Raw genomic sequence first — 14,796 nt, forward strand, 5'->3', positions numbered from 1 at the left:
TAACCCTAACCTCTAACCCTAACCCCCTAATCCTACCCTAACCCCTAATCCTACCCTAACCCCTAATGCTACCCTAACCTCTAACCCTAAACCCCAATCCTACCCTAACCCCTAATCCTAACCCCTAATTCTACCCAAACCCCTAATCCTACCCTAACCTCTAACCCCCAATCCTACCCTAACCCCTAATCCTACCCTAACCCCTAATCCTACCCTAACCTCTAACCCTAACCCCTAATCATACCCTAACCTCTAACCCTAACCCCTAATCCTACCCTAACCCCTAATCCTACCCTAACCTCTAACCCTAACCCCCAATCCTACCCTAACTCCTAACCCTAACCCCCTAATCCTACCCTAACCCCTAATCCTACCCTAACCCCTAATGCTACCCTAACCTCTAACCCTAACCCCCAATCCTACCCTAACCCCTAATCCTAACCCCTAATTCTACCCAAACCCCTAATCCTACCCTAACCTCTAACCCTAACCCCCAATCCTACCCTAACCCCTAATCCTACCCTAACCCCTAATCCTACCTTAACCCCTAATCCTACCCTAACCTCTAACCCTAACCCCTAATCCTACCCTAACCTCTAACCCTAACCCCTAATCCTACCCTAACCCCTAATCCTACCCTAACCTCTAACCCTAACCCCCAATACTACCCTAACCCCCAATCCTACCCTAACCTCCAGTCCTACCCTAACCCTAACCCTAACCTCTAACCCTAACCCCCAATCCTACCCTAAACCCTAATCCTACCCTAACCTCTAACCCTAACCCCTAATCCTACCCTAACACCTAATCCTACCCTAACCCCTAATCCTACCCTAACCTCTAACCCCAACCCCTAATCCTACCCTAACCCCTAACCCTAACGACTAATCCTCCCCTAACCTCTAACCCTAACCCCTAATCCTAACCCCTAATCCTACCCTAACCTCTAACCCTAACCCCTAACTCTAACCCCTAATCCTTCCCTAACCTCTAACCCTAACCCCTAATCCTAACCCCTAATCCTACCCTAATCTCTAACCCTAACCACTAACCCTAACCCCTAATCCTATCCTAACCCTAACCCCTAATCCTACCCTAACCTCTAACCCTAACCCCTAATCCTACCCTAACCTCTAACCCTAACCCCTAATCCTACCCTAACCTCTAACCCTAACCCCTAATCCTACCCTAACGTTTAACCCTAACCCTAACCTCTAAACCTACCCTAACCCTTAATCCTACCCTAACCTCTAAACCTAACCCCTAATCCTACCCTAACCCCTAGTCCTACCCTAACACCTAATCCTACCCTAACCTCTAACCCTAACCTCTAATCCTACGCTAACCCCTAATACTACCCTAACTTCTAATCCTACCCTATCCTCTAACCCTAACCCCTAAACCTACCCTAACCCCTAATCCCACCCTAACCCCTAATCCTACCCTAACCTCTAACCCTAACCTCTAATCCTATCCTAACCCCTAATCCTACCCTAACCCTAACCCCTAATCCTACCCTAACCTCTAACCCTAACCCCTAATCCTACCCTAACATCTAACCCTACCCCCTAATCCTACCCTAACCTCTAATCCTACCCTAAACCCTAATCCTACCCTAACCTCTTACCCTACCCCCTAATCCTACCCTAACCCCTAATCCTAACCCCTAAACCTAACCCCTAATCCTACCCTAACCTCTAACCCTACCCCGTAATCATACCCTAACCTCTAACCCTAACCCCTAACCCTAACCCCTAATCCTACCCTAACCTCTAACCCTAACCCCTAATCCTACCCTAACCTCTAACCCCAACCCCTAATCCTACCCTAACCCCTAACCCTAACCCCAAATCCTACCCTAACCTCTAAACCTAACCCCTAATCCTAACCCCTAATCCTACCCTAAACTCTAACCCTAACCCCTACCCCTAATCCTACCCTAACCTCTAACTCTAACCCCTAATCCTAACCCCTAATCCTACCCTAACCTCTAACCCTAACCCCTAACCCTAACCCCTAATCCTACCCTAACCTCTAACCCCAACCCCTAACACTACCCTAACCCCTAACCCTAACCCCTAATCCTACCCTAACCTCTAACCCTAACCCATAATCCTACCCTAACCTCTAACCCTAACCCCTAATCCTACCCTAACCTCTAACCCCAACCCCAAATCCTACCCTAACCTCTAACCCTAACCCCTAATCCTACCCTAACCTTTAACCCTAACCCTAACCCCTAAACCTACCCTAACCCCTAATCCTACCCTAACCTCTAATCCTACCCTAACCCCTAATCCTACCCTAACCCCTAATACTACCCTAACTTCTAATCCTACCCTAACCTCTAACCCTAACCCCTAAACCTACCCTAACCCCTAATCCTACCCTAACCCTAACCCTAACCCCTAATCCTACCCTAACCTCTAACCCTAACCCCTAATCCTACCCTAACCTCTAACCCTACCCCCTAATCCTACCATAACCTCTAATCCTACCCTAAACCCTAATCCTACCCTAACCCCTAATCCTAACCCCTAAACCTAACCCCTAATCCTACCCTAACACCCCCTAATCCTACCCTAACCTCAAACCCTAACCCTAACCCCTAATCCTACCCTAACCTCTAACCCTAACCCCCAATCCTACCCTAACCCCTAATCCTAACCCCTAATTCTACCCAAACCCCTAATCCTACCCTAACCTCTAACCCCCAATCCTACCCTAACCCCTAATCCTACCCTAACCCCTAATCCTACCCTAACCTCTAACCCTAACCCCTAATCATACCCTAACCTCTAACCCTAACCCCTAATCCTACCCTAACCCCTAATCCTACCCTAACCTCTAACCCTAACCCCCAATCCTACCCTAACTCCTAACCCTAACCCCCTAATCCTACCCTAACCCCTAATCCTACCCTAACCCCTAATGCTACCCTAACCTCTAACCCTAACCCCCAATCCTACCCTAACCCCCTAATCCTAACCCCTAATTCTACCCAAACCCCTAATCCTACCCTAACCTCTAACCCCAATCCTACCCTAACCCCTAATCCTACCCTAACCTCTAACCCTAACCCCCAATACTACCCTAACCCCCAATCCTACCCTAACCTCCAATCCTACCCTAACCCTAACCCTAACCTCTAACCCTAACCCCAATCCTACCCTAAACCCTAATCCTACCCTAACCTCTAACCCTAACCCCCTATCCTAGCCTAACCCCCATTCCTACCCTAACCCCTAATCCTACCCTAACCCTAACCCTAACCTCTAACCCTAACCCCCAATCCTAGCCTACCCCCTATCCTACCCTAACCCCTAATCCTACCCTAACCCTATCCTCTAACCCTAACCCCCTAATCCTACCCTAACCCCTAATCCTACCCTAACCCCTAATGCTACCCTAACCTCTAACCCTAAACCCAATCCTAACCTAACCCCTAATCCTAACCCTAATTCTACCCAAACCCCTAATCCTACCATAACCTCTAACCCCCAATCCTACCCTAACCCCTAATCCTACCCTAACCCCTAATCCTACCCTAACCTCTAACCCTAACCCCTAATCATACCCTAACCTCTAACCCTAACCCCTAATCCTACCCTAACCCCTAATCCTACCCCAACCTCTAACCCTAACCCCCAATCCTACCCTAACTCCTAACCCTAACCCCCTAATCCTACCCTAACCCCTAATCCTACCCTAACCCCTAATGCTACCCTAACCTCTAACCCTTACCCCCAATACTACCCTAACCCCTAATCCTAACCCCTAATTCTACCCAAACCCCTAATCCTACCCTAACCTCTAACCATAACCCCCAATCCTACCCTAACCCCTAATCCTACCCTAACCCCTAATCCTACCTTAACCCCTAATCCTACCCTAACCTCTAACCCTAACCCCTATCCTACCCTAACCTCTAACCCTAACCCCTAATCCTACCCTAACCCCTAATCCTACCCTAACCTCTAACCCTAACCCCCAATACTACCCTAACCCCCAATCCTACCCTAACCTCCAATCCTACCCTAACCCTAACCCTACCTCTAACCCTAACCCAATCCTACCCTAAACCCTAATCCTACCCTATCCTCTAACCCTAACCCCTAATCCTACCCTAACACCTAATCCTACCCTAACCCCTAATCCTACCCTAACCTCTAACCCCAACCCCTAATCCTACCCTAACCCCTAACCCTAACGACTAATCCTCCCCTAACCTCTAACCCTAACCCCTAATCCTAACCCCTAATCCTACCCTAACCTCTAACCCTAACCCCTAACTCTAACCCCTAATCCTTCCCTAACCTCTAACCCTAACCCCTAATCCTAACCCCTAATCCTACCCTAATCTCTAACCCTAACCACTAACCCTAACCCCTAATCCTATCCTAACCCTAACCCCTAATCCTACCCTAACCTCTAACCCTAACCCCTAATCCTACCCTAACCTCTAACCCTAACCCCTAATCCTACCCTAACGTTTAACCCTAACCCTAACCTCTAAACCTACCCTAACCCTTAATCCTACCCTAACCTCTAAACCTAACCCCTAATCCTACCCTAACCCCTAGTCCTACCCTAACACCTAATCCTACCCTAACCTCTAACCCTAACCTCTAATCCTACGCTAACCCCTAATACTACCCTAACTTCTAATCCTACCCTATCCTCTAACCCTAACCCCTAAACCTACCCTAACCCCTAATCCCACCCTAACCCCTAATCCTACCCTAACCTCTAACCCTAACCTCTAATCCTATCCTAACCCCTAATCCTACCCTAACCCTAACCCCTAATCCTACCCTAACCTCTAACCCTAACCCCTAATCCTACCCTAACATCTAACCCTACCCCCTAATCCTACCCTAACCTCTAATCCTACCCTAAACCCTAATCCTACCCTAACCTCTTACCCTACCCCCTAATCCTACCCTAACCCCTAATCCTAACCCCTAAACCTAACCCCTAATCCTACCCTAACCTCTAACCCTACCCCGTAATCATACCCTAACCTCTAACCCTAACCCCTAACCCTAACCCCTAATCCTACCCTAACCTCTAACCCTAACCCCTAATCCTACCCTAACCTCTAACCCCAACCCCTAATCCTACCCTAACCCCTAACCCTAACCCCAAATCCTACCCTAACCTCTAAACCTAACCCCTAATCCTAACCCCTAATCCTACCCTAAACTCTAACCCTAACCCCTAACCCCTAATCCTACCCTAACCTCTAACTCTAACCCCTAATCCTAACCCTAATCCTACCCTAACCTCTAACCCTAACCCCTAACCCTAACCCCTAATCCTACCCTAACCTCTAACCCCAACCCTAACACTACCCTAACCCCTAACCCTAACCCCTAATCCTACCCTAACCTCTAACCCTAACCCATAATCCTACCCTAACCTCTAACCCTAACCCCTAATCCTACCCTAACCTCTAACCCCAACCCAAATCCTACCCTAACCTCTAACCCTAACCCCTAATCCTACCCTAACCTTTAACCCTAACCCTAACCCCTAAACCTACCCTAACCCCTAATCCTACCCTAACCTCTAATCCTACCCTAACCCCTAATCCTACCCTAACCCCTAATACTACCCTAACTTCTAATCCTACCCTAACCTCTAACCCTAACCCCTAAACCTACCCTAACCCCTAATCCTACCCTACCCTAACCCTAACCCCTAATCCTACCCTAACCTCTAACCCTAACCCTAATCCTACCCTAACCTCTAACCCTACCCCCTAATCCTACCATAACCTCTAATCCTACCCTAAACCCTAATCCTACCCTAACCCCTAATCCTAACCCCTAAACCTAACCCCTAATCCTACCCTAACCTCTAACCCCACCCCCTAATCCTACCCTAACCTCAAACCCTAACCCTAACCCCTAATCCTACCCTAACCTCTAACCCTAACCCCTAATCCTAATCCTACCCTTACCTCTAACCCCAACCCCTAATCCTACCCTAACCCCTAACCCTAACCCCTAATCCTACCCTAACCTCTAACCCTAACCCCTAATCCTAACCCCTAATCCTACCCTAACCTCTTACCCTAACCCTATCCTACCCTAACCTCTAACTCTAACCCCTAATTCTATCCCCTAATCCTACCCTAACCTCTATCCCTACCCCTAACCCTAACCCCTAATCCTACCCTAACCTCTAACCCCAACCCCTAATCCTACCCCAACCCCTAACCCTAACCCCTAATCCTACCTTAACCTCTAACCCTAACCCATAATCCTACCCTAACCTCTAACCCTAACCCCTAATCCTACCCTAACCTCTAACCCTAACCCCTAATCCTACCCTAACCTCTAACCCTAACCCCTAATCCTACCCTAACCTTTAATCCTAACCCTAACCCCTAAACCTACCCTAACCCCTAATCCTACCCTAACCCCTAATCCTACCCTAACCCCTAATCCTACCCTAACCTCTAATCCTACCCTAACCTCTAACCCTAACCCCTAATCCTACCCTAACCTCTAATCCTACCCTAAACCCTAATCCTACCCTAACCTCTTACCCTACCCCCTAATCCTACCCTAACCCCTAATCCTAACCCCTAAACCTAACCCCTAATCCTACCCTAACCTCTAACCCTACCCCGTAATCATACCCTAACCTCTAACCCTAACCCCTAACCCTAACCCCTAATCCTACCCTAACCTCTAACCCTAACCCCTAATCCTACCCTAACCTCTAACCCCAACCCCTAATCCTACCCTAACCCCTAACCCTAACCCCAAATCCTACCCTAACCTCTAAACCTAACCCCTAATCCTAACCCCTAATCCTACCCTAAACTCTAACCCTAACCCCTAACCCCTAATCCTACCCTAACCTCTAACTCTAACCCCTAATCCTAACCCCTAATCCTACCCTAACCTCTAACCCTAACCCCTAACCCTAACCCCTAATCCTACCCTAACCTCTAACCCCAACCACTGAACTTATTTAGGCTTGTCATAACAAAGAGTTTGAATAGTTGTTGAATCAAGACATTTCAGCTTTTAAAAAATGTCTAAAAACGTCATTCCCCTCCCTCCCTCCCTCCCTCCCTCCCTCCCTCCCTCCCTCCCTCCCTCCCTCCCTCCCTCCCTCCCTCCCTCCAACTCTACCTTCATCCTTCCTTCCCTCCCTCCCTCCCTCCCTCCCTCCCTCCCTCTCTCCTCCCTCCCTCCCTCCCTCCCTCCCTCCCTCCCTCCCTCCCTGCTTCCTTCCCTTCCTCCCTCCCTCCTTCCCTCCCTCCCTCCCTGCTTCCTTCCTTCCCTCCCTCCCTCCCTCCCTCCCTCCCTCCCTGCTTCCTTCCCTTCCTCCCTCCCTCCCTCCCTCCCTCCCATTACAATGTAATTTACTGTAGAGAATCTGTGTAGTGAAAACAAGAAGCTTCTCCAACGGACTAGGCCTTATCGGGCTCTGACCAAAACAAGAAGCTTCTCCAACGGACAAGGCCTTATCAGGCTCTGACCAAAACAAGAAGCTTCTCCAACGGACAAGGCCTTATCAGGCTCTGACCAAAACAAGAAGCTTCTCCAACGGACAAGGCCTTATCAGGCTCTGACCAAAACAAGAAGCTTCTCCAACGGACAAGGCCTTATCAGGCTCTGACCAAAACAAGAAGCTTCTCCAACGGACTAGGCCTTATCGGGCTCTGACCAAAACAAGAAGCTTCTCCAACGGACTAGGCCTTATCAGGCTCTGACCAAAACAAGAAGCTTCTCCAACGGACTAGGCCTTATCGGGCACTGACCAAAACAAGAAGCTTCTCCAACGGACTAGGCCTTATCAGGCTCTGACCAAAACAAGAAGCTTCTTCAACGGACTAGGCCTGATCAGGCTCTGACCAAAACAAGAGAGTTAAGGGAATAGGGTGCCATTTTCAGACGTAATCTTGAACGTACCTTTATAGGGGTATACCATTTGGACTCCTGGCGCTGTTGGTATGTAGGTTTGGGTTTGGGGGTCCGTTTGGCCATCATTGGCTCTTCCACCTCCTCAGGAACAGACACTACAGCATTCTTAGCCTTCTCCAGCCTCGCCCCTTCCTCTGTCGAGCCCTTCTCTCCCCAACGCACCTGGGTAGGACACAACAGACAGGGGTCAGAAGGTCAATTCCGGTTCAACATCACGTTGTTGTTATTAACGTCCTGTAACATTAGAACTGTTCTGAAAAGTTAAACGTACATTGTCCCTTTGGTATAACCCCTGATCAATAACCAGGTGATGTGTTGTTTTTACTGTTTTCATTTAAATCATCGCCTTTCTTTTGGTTTCTGAAGCCTATCCTGTTTTAATTAAATCCATCACATCTGTTGCCGGGTAGAACCCACCGGTAACGACAGCAGAGAGGTGAGTGGTTAATTATTGACACGCTCTTCAAGCTGTAGGTTTAGCTGCTACGATACAGAACCGCTTCCTATGATCTCCCATTCCCCACGGAAAAACACACACCTCCACACACACATCATATATCTACCCTGATGAATAACACACACCTCCACACACACATCACATATCTACCCTGATGAAAAACACACACCTCCACACACACATCATATATCTACCCCGATGAAAAACACACACCTCCACACACACATCATATATCTACCCTGATGAATAAAAGATTGCTTTAAAAGATTGCATTCTATCGCTGCAGGTTGTACATCAACACACTGCAGGTTGTACATCAACACACTTCAGGGTGTGCGTTCAACACACTTCAGGTTGTAGGAGCGTTGTTCTTCAACACACTTCAGGTTGTACGTTCAACACACTGCAGGATGTAGGAGCGTTGTTCTTCAACACACTGCAGGTTGTAGGAGCGTTGTTCTTCAACACACTGCAGGTTGTAGGAGCGTTGTTCTTCAACACACTGCAGGTTGTAGGAGCGATGTGCATCAACACACTGCAGGTTGTAGGAGCGTTGTTCTTCAACACACTGCAGGTTGTAGGAGCGTTGTTCTTCAACACACTGCAGGTTGTAGGAGCGTTGTTCTTCAACACACTGCAGGTTGTAGGAGCGTTGTTCTTCAACACACTGCAGGTTGTAGGAGCGTTGTTCTTCAACACACTGCAGGATGTAGGAGCGTTGTTCTTCAACACACTGCAGGTTGTAGGAGCGTTGTTCTTCAACACACTGCAGGTTGTAGGAGCGTTGTTCTTCAACACACTGCAGGTTGTAGGAGCGATGTGCATCAACACACTGCAGGTTGTAGGAGCGTTGTGCATCAACACGGTAGGGGAAGTGGGGACCGTATGGAGACGGTAGCTGCATGAACAAAGACTCAACAACCGTAGGGAAAGTTGGAGGTACGATCGTTTCTCCCCCTAAGGCTCTCAGAAATCGTCGCTATCCCACCAACTTCCTCTAGGCTTGGTAGTATGGGTAGAGGGTAGTGGGAGAGTGTCAGCTTTACCCTGCATCTATTAGCATCTATTAGCTTTACACTGCATCTATTAACTTTACACTGCATCTATTAGCTTTACACTGCATCTATTAGCTTTACACTGCATCTATTAGCTTTACACTGCATCTATTAGCATCTATTAGCTTTACCCTGCATCTATTACCGTTGCACATCTATTAGCATCTATTAGCTTTGCACATCTATTAGCATCTATTAGCTTTACACTACATCTATTAGCTTTACACTGCATCTATTAGCATATATTAGCTTTACACTGCATCTATTAGCTTTACACTGCATCTATTAGCTTTACACTGCATCTATTAGCTTTACACTGCATCTATTAGCTTTACACTGCATCTATTAGCATCTATTAGCTTTACACTGCATCTATTAGCTTTACACTACATCTATTAGCATCTATTAGCTTTACCCTGCAACTATTAACTTTACACTGCATCTATTAGCTTTACACTGCATCTATTAACTTTTACACTGCATCTATTAACTTTACACTGCATCTATTAGCTTTACACTGTATCTATTAACTTTTACACTGCATCTATTAACTTTTACACTGCATCTATTAACTTTACACTGCATCTATTAACTTTTACACTGCATCTATTAACTTTACACTGCATCTATTAACTTTTACACTGCATCTATTAACTTACACTGCATCTATAAGCTTTACACTGCATCTATTAGCTTTACACTGCATCTATTAGCATCTATTAGATTTACCCTGCATCTATTAACTTTACACTGCATCTATTAACTTTACACTGCATCTATTAACTTTACACTGCATCTATTAGCTTTACACTGCATCTATTAACTTTACACTGCATATATTAGCTTTACACTGCATATTAACTTTACACTGCATCTATTAACTTTACACTGCATCTATTAGCTTTACACTGCATCTATTAGCTTTACACTGCATCTATTAGCTTTACACTGCATCTATTAACTTTACACTGCATCTATTATCTTTACACTGCATCTATTAGCTTTAAACTGTATCTATTAGCTTTACACTGCATCTATTAGCTTTACACTGCATCTATTAACTTTACACTGCATCTATTAACTTTACACGGCATCTATTAGCTTTACACTACATCTATTAACTTTACACTGCATCTATTAGCTTTACACTGCATCTATTAGCTTTACACTGCATCTATTAGCTTTACACTGCATCTATTAACTTTACACTGCATCTATTAACTTTACACTGCATCTATTAGCTTTACACTGCATCTATTAGCTTTACACTGCATCTATTAGCTTTACACTGCATCTATTAACTTTACACTGCATCTATTAGCTTTACACTGCATCTATTAACTTTACACGGCATCTATTAACTTTACACTGCATCTATTAGCTTTACACTGCATCTATTAGCTTTACACTGCATCTATTAGCTTTACACTGCATCTATTAACTTTACACTGCATCAAATACATAAAAATACATCAATCCGAAGGCAGTGCTCAACCCTTCATCCATCCTGTGACTTCAGAAAACCAGGCTGAGAGGAGAGAGAAGGATGAGCTGGCAGCACCTGTCATGTCAGAGCCCGTCAGCAGCTGACAGAAACGACATAATGCCTACACACACAATCTAAAAAGACTCACTTTACTTTGCACCTTCCTGGAGTCACAGGCAGGCCGGGCAAGGCTAGAGTATAGTGTGGAGTTTGAGTTTGTTCTCATCTGGCGGCTGGCTGGTCTGTTCTGTTCTGGGCACATTGCTAGGTACCAGATGACAGCAGATCCAATTTATATTCAGGCTCTGTGTGAGTAAACCAGCCCATGATGTTTGAGATAATGTACACTGAGTGTTCAAAACATTAAGAACACCTTCTTAATATTGACTTTCATCCCATTTTTTTGCCATCAGAACAGCCTCAATTTGTTACACAGGGATGCTGGACCCATGTTGACTCCAATGCTTCACATTGTTGTGTCAAATTGGCTGGATGTCCTTTGGGGTGGTGGACCATTCTTGAAACACACGGGGAAACTGTTGAGGGTGTAGCACCCAGCAGCGTTGCAGTTCTTGACACAAACCGGTGCGGCCTGGCACCTACTACCATACCCCGTTCAAAAGGCACTTCAATATTTTGTCTTGCCCGTTCACCCTCTGAATAGCAAACATACACTATCAATGTCTCAACTGTCTCAAGACTTAAGTATGCTCCTTTAACCTGACTCCTACCCTTTCATCTACACTGATTGAAGTGGATATAACATCAGTGACATCAATAAGGGATCATAGCTTTCACCTGGTCAGTCTATATCATGGAGAGAGGTGTTCATAATGCCGTGTATATACTGGTACAATATATCATAATATAGATGTTTTTATCCAAAGCGACTCAACGTCACGCGTGCATACATTTTACATATGGGTGGCCGCAGCATGAATCGACCCCACAACTCTCGTCTTCGCAAGCACCATGCTTTATCAACTGAGCCACACAGTACAAACCACACTAAACAATGACTGTCGTATATAGTCAAACCTCCATGCGTTTGATCCCTCCTGCTCCTCTCCCTCCGTAGTACGAGGCGTCCACAGTCGCCCACTTCTTCTTGGGCAGCTGGTCTTCCTCCTCTGGCTCCTAAAGGGATAACAAACAGGTCAGGAATGTATGACCGAATACACCCAGAATTACCGACGGAAGTAATGATGTAATGATGTAATACAGCCAGAATTACCAACGGAAGTAATGATGTAATGTTGTAATGATGTAATACACCCAGAATTACCAACGGAAGTAATGATGTAATACACCCAGAATTACCAACGGAAGTAATGATGTAATGATGTAATACACCCAGAATTACCAACGGAAGTAATGATGTAATGATGTAATATACCCAGAATTACCAACGGAAGTAATGATGTAATGTGGTAATGATGTAATGTAATGATGTAGTGATGTAGTGATGTAATGTTGTAATGTAATGATGTAGTGATGTAATGTGGTAATGATGTAATGTGGTAATGATGTAATGATGTAATGATGTAATGATGTAATGTTGTAATGTAATGATGTAATGTTGTAATGATGTAATGTTGTAATGTTGTAATGATGTAATGTAATGATGTAATGATGTAATGTAATGATGTAGTGATGTAGTGATGTAATGTTGTAATGTAATGATGTAGTGATGTAGTGATGTAATGTTGTAATGTAATGATGTAGTGATGTAATGTGGTAATGATGTAATGTGGTAATGATGTAATGATGTAATGATGTAATGATGTAATGTTGTAATGTAATGATGTAATGTTGTAATGATGTAATGTTGTAATGTTGTAATGATGTAATGTAATGATGTAATGATGTAATGTAATGATGTAGTGATGTAGTGATGTAATGTTGTAATGTAATGATGTAGTGATGCAGTGATGTAATGTTGTAATGTAATGATGTAGTGATGTAATGTGGTAATGATGTAATGTGGTAATGATGTAATGATGTAATGATGTAATGATGTATTGTTGTAATGTAATGATGTAATGTTGTAATGATGTAATGTTGTAATGTTGTAATGATGTAATGTAACGATGTAATGATGTAATGTAATGATGTAGTGATGAAATGTGGTAATTATGTAATGTTGTAATGATGTAATGTTGTAATGTTGTAATGATGTAGTGATGTAGTGATGTAATGTAATGATGTAATGTTGCAATGATGTAGTGATGTAGTGATGTAATTATGTAATGATGTAGTGATGTAGTGATGTAATGATGTAATGTTGTAATGATGTAATGATGTAATGTTGTAATTATGTAATGTTGTAATGTTGTAATGATGTAATGATGTAATAATGTAATGATGTAATGTTGTAATGATGTAATACTGTAATGATGTAATGTGGTAATGATGTAATTTTGTAATGATGTAATGTTGTAATGTTGTAATGATGTAATGTAATGATGTAATGTTGTAATGATGTAATGTTGTAATTATGTAATGATTTAATTATGTAATTATGCAATGTTGTAATGTTGTAATGATGTAATACTGTAATGATGTAATGATGTAATGATGTAATGTTGTAATGTAATGATGTAGTGATGTAGTGACGTAATGTAATGATGTAATGTTGTAATGTTGTAATGATGTAATGATGTAATGTTGTAATGATGTAATGTTGTAATGATGTAATGTTGTAATGATGTAATGATGTAATGTTGTAATGTTGTAATGATGTAATGATGTATTGTTGTAATGATGTAATGTTGTAATGTTGTAATGATGTAATGTTTTAATGATGTAATGTTTTAATGATGTAATGATGTAATGATGTAATGATGTAATGTTGTAATGATGTAATGTTTTAATGATGTAATGTTGTAATGATGTAATGATGTAATGTTGTAATGATGTAATGTTGTAATGATGTAATGATGTAATGTTTTAATGATGTAATGATGTAATGATGTAATGATGTAATGTTGTAATGATGTAATGTTGTAATGATGTAATGATGTAATGATGTAATTATGTAATGTTGTAATGTTGTAATTATGTAATGATGTAATTATGTAATGTTGTAATATTGTAATTATGTAATGCTTGGTTATGAGAAACATGAAATGTGAGTCCCTATCTGAGGACCCGACGTGGACACACCTGTGTGTGTGTGTGTGTGTCTGTGTGTGTGTCTGTGTGAGTGTGTGTCTGTGTGTGTGTCTGTGCGTGTGTGTGTGTCTGTGCGTGTGTCTGTGTGTGTGTGTGTGAGTGTGTGCGTGCTTACTGTACTCACGGGTGGTGGAGGCCGCAAAGGAGCAGGAGGAGGAGGGGGGGGTTTAATGACCTGAAACACAAAGAACAAAACAACAAACAGTGAAAGGTCAGGAAAGTGGTGTCAATCACAGACAGACAGACACACAAAGGGCTGACAGAGGTGAGACGATGCATGGCAGGTGACACTGTCTCTGTCAGCAATGTACCTGTGCTGTGTGTGTGTTTCAGCTTTTTCTGTGTCATAGTTTATAGGATGGGGCCTGAACGTTGAGGGTATGGATAGGGTGGGGCCTGAACGTTGAGGGTATGGATAGGTTGGGGCCTGAATGTTGAGGGTATGGATAGGGTGGGGCCTGAACGTTGAGGGTATGGATAGGGTGGTGCCTGAACGTTGAGGGTATGGATAGGTTGGGGCCTGAACTTTGAGGATATGGATAGGGTGGGGCCTGAACGTTGAGGGTATGGATAGGGTGGGGCCTGAACTTTGAGGGTATGGATAGGGTGGGGCCTGAACTTTGAGGGTATGAATAGGGTGGGGCCTGAACGTCTCGGGTATGGGTAGGGTGGGGCCTG

The 14,796-nt window shown here is 44.2% G+C and overlaps 1 protein-coding gene across 1 annotated transcript in view; it reads right to left on the reverse strand.

The window, feature by feature from the left end:
* Positions 1 to 7,848: 7,848 nt before the first annotated feature.
* Positions 7,849 to 14,796, reverse strand: part of LOC110525181 (anthrax toxin receptor 2) — a 69,988-nt gene continuing 63,040 nt past the window's right edge. The window contains exons 12-14 of the mRNA XM_090236874.1: positions 14,243 to 14,293; positions 11,983 to 12,081; positions 7,849 to 8,108 (exon numbers count right to left, since the gene is read on the reverse strand). Of these exons, the coding sequence (XP_090093000.1) occupies positions 7,866 to 8,108; positions 11,983 to 12,081; positions 14,243 to 14,293 (393 nt within the window). The 3' untranslated portion in view covers positions 7,849 to 7,865. The remainder of the gene's footprint in view (positions 8,109 to 11,982; positions 12,082 to 14,242; positions 14,294 to 14,796) is intronic.

Source organism: Oncorhynchus mykiss, chromosome 6 (genome assembly GCF_057628025.1).
Source record: "Oncorhynchus mykiss isolate SJ-2025 chromosome 6, ASM5762802v1, whole genome shotgun sequence".
Taxonomy (NCBI): Eukaryota; Metazoa; Chordata; class Actinopteri; order Salmoniformes; family Salmonidae; genus Oncorhynchus; species Oncorhynchus mykiss.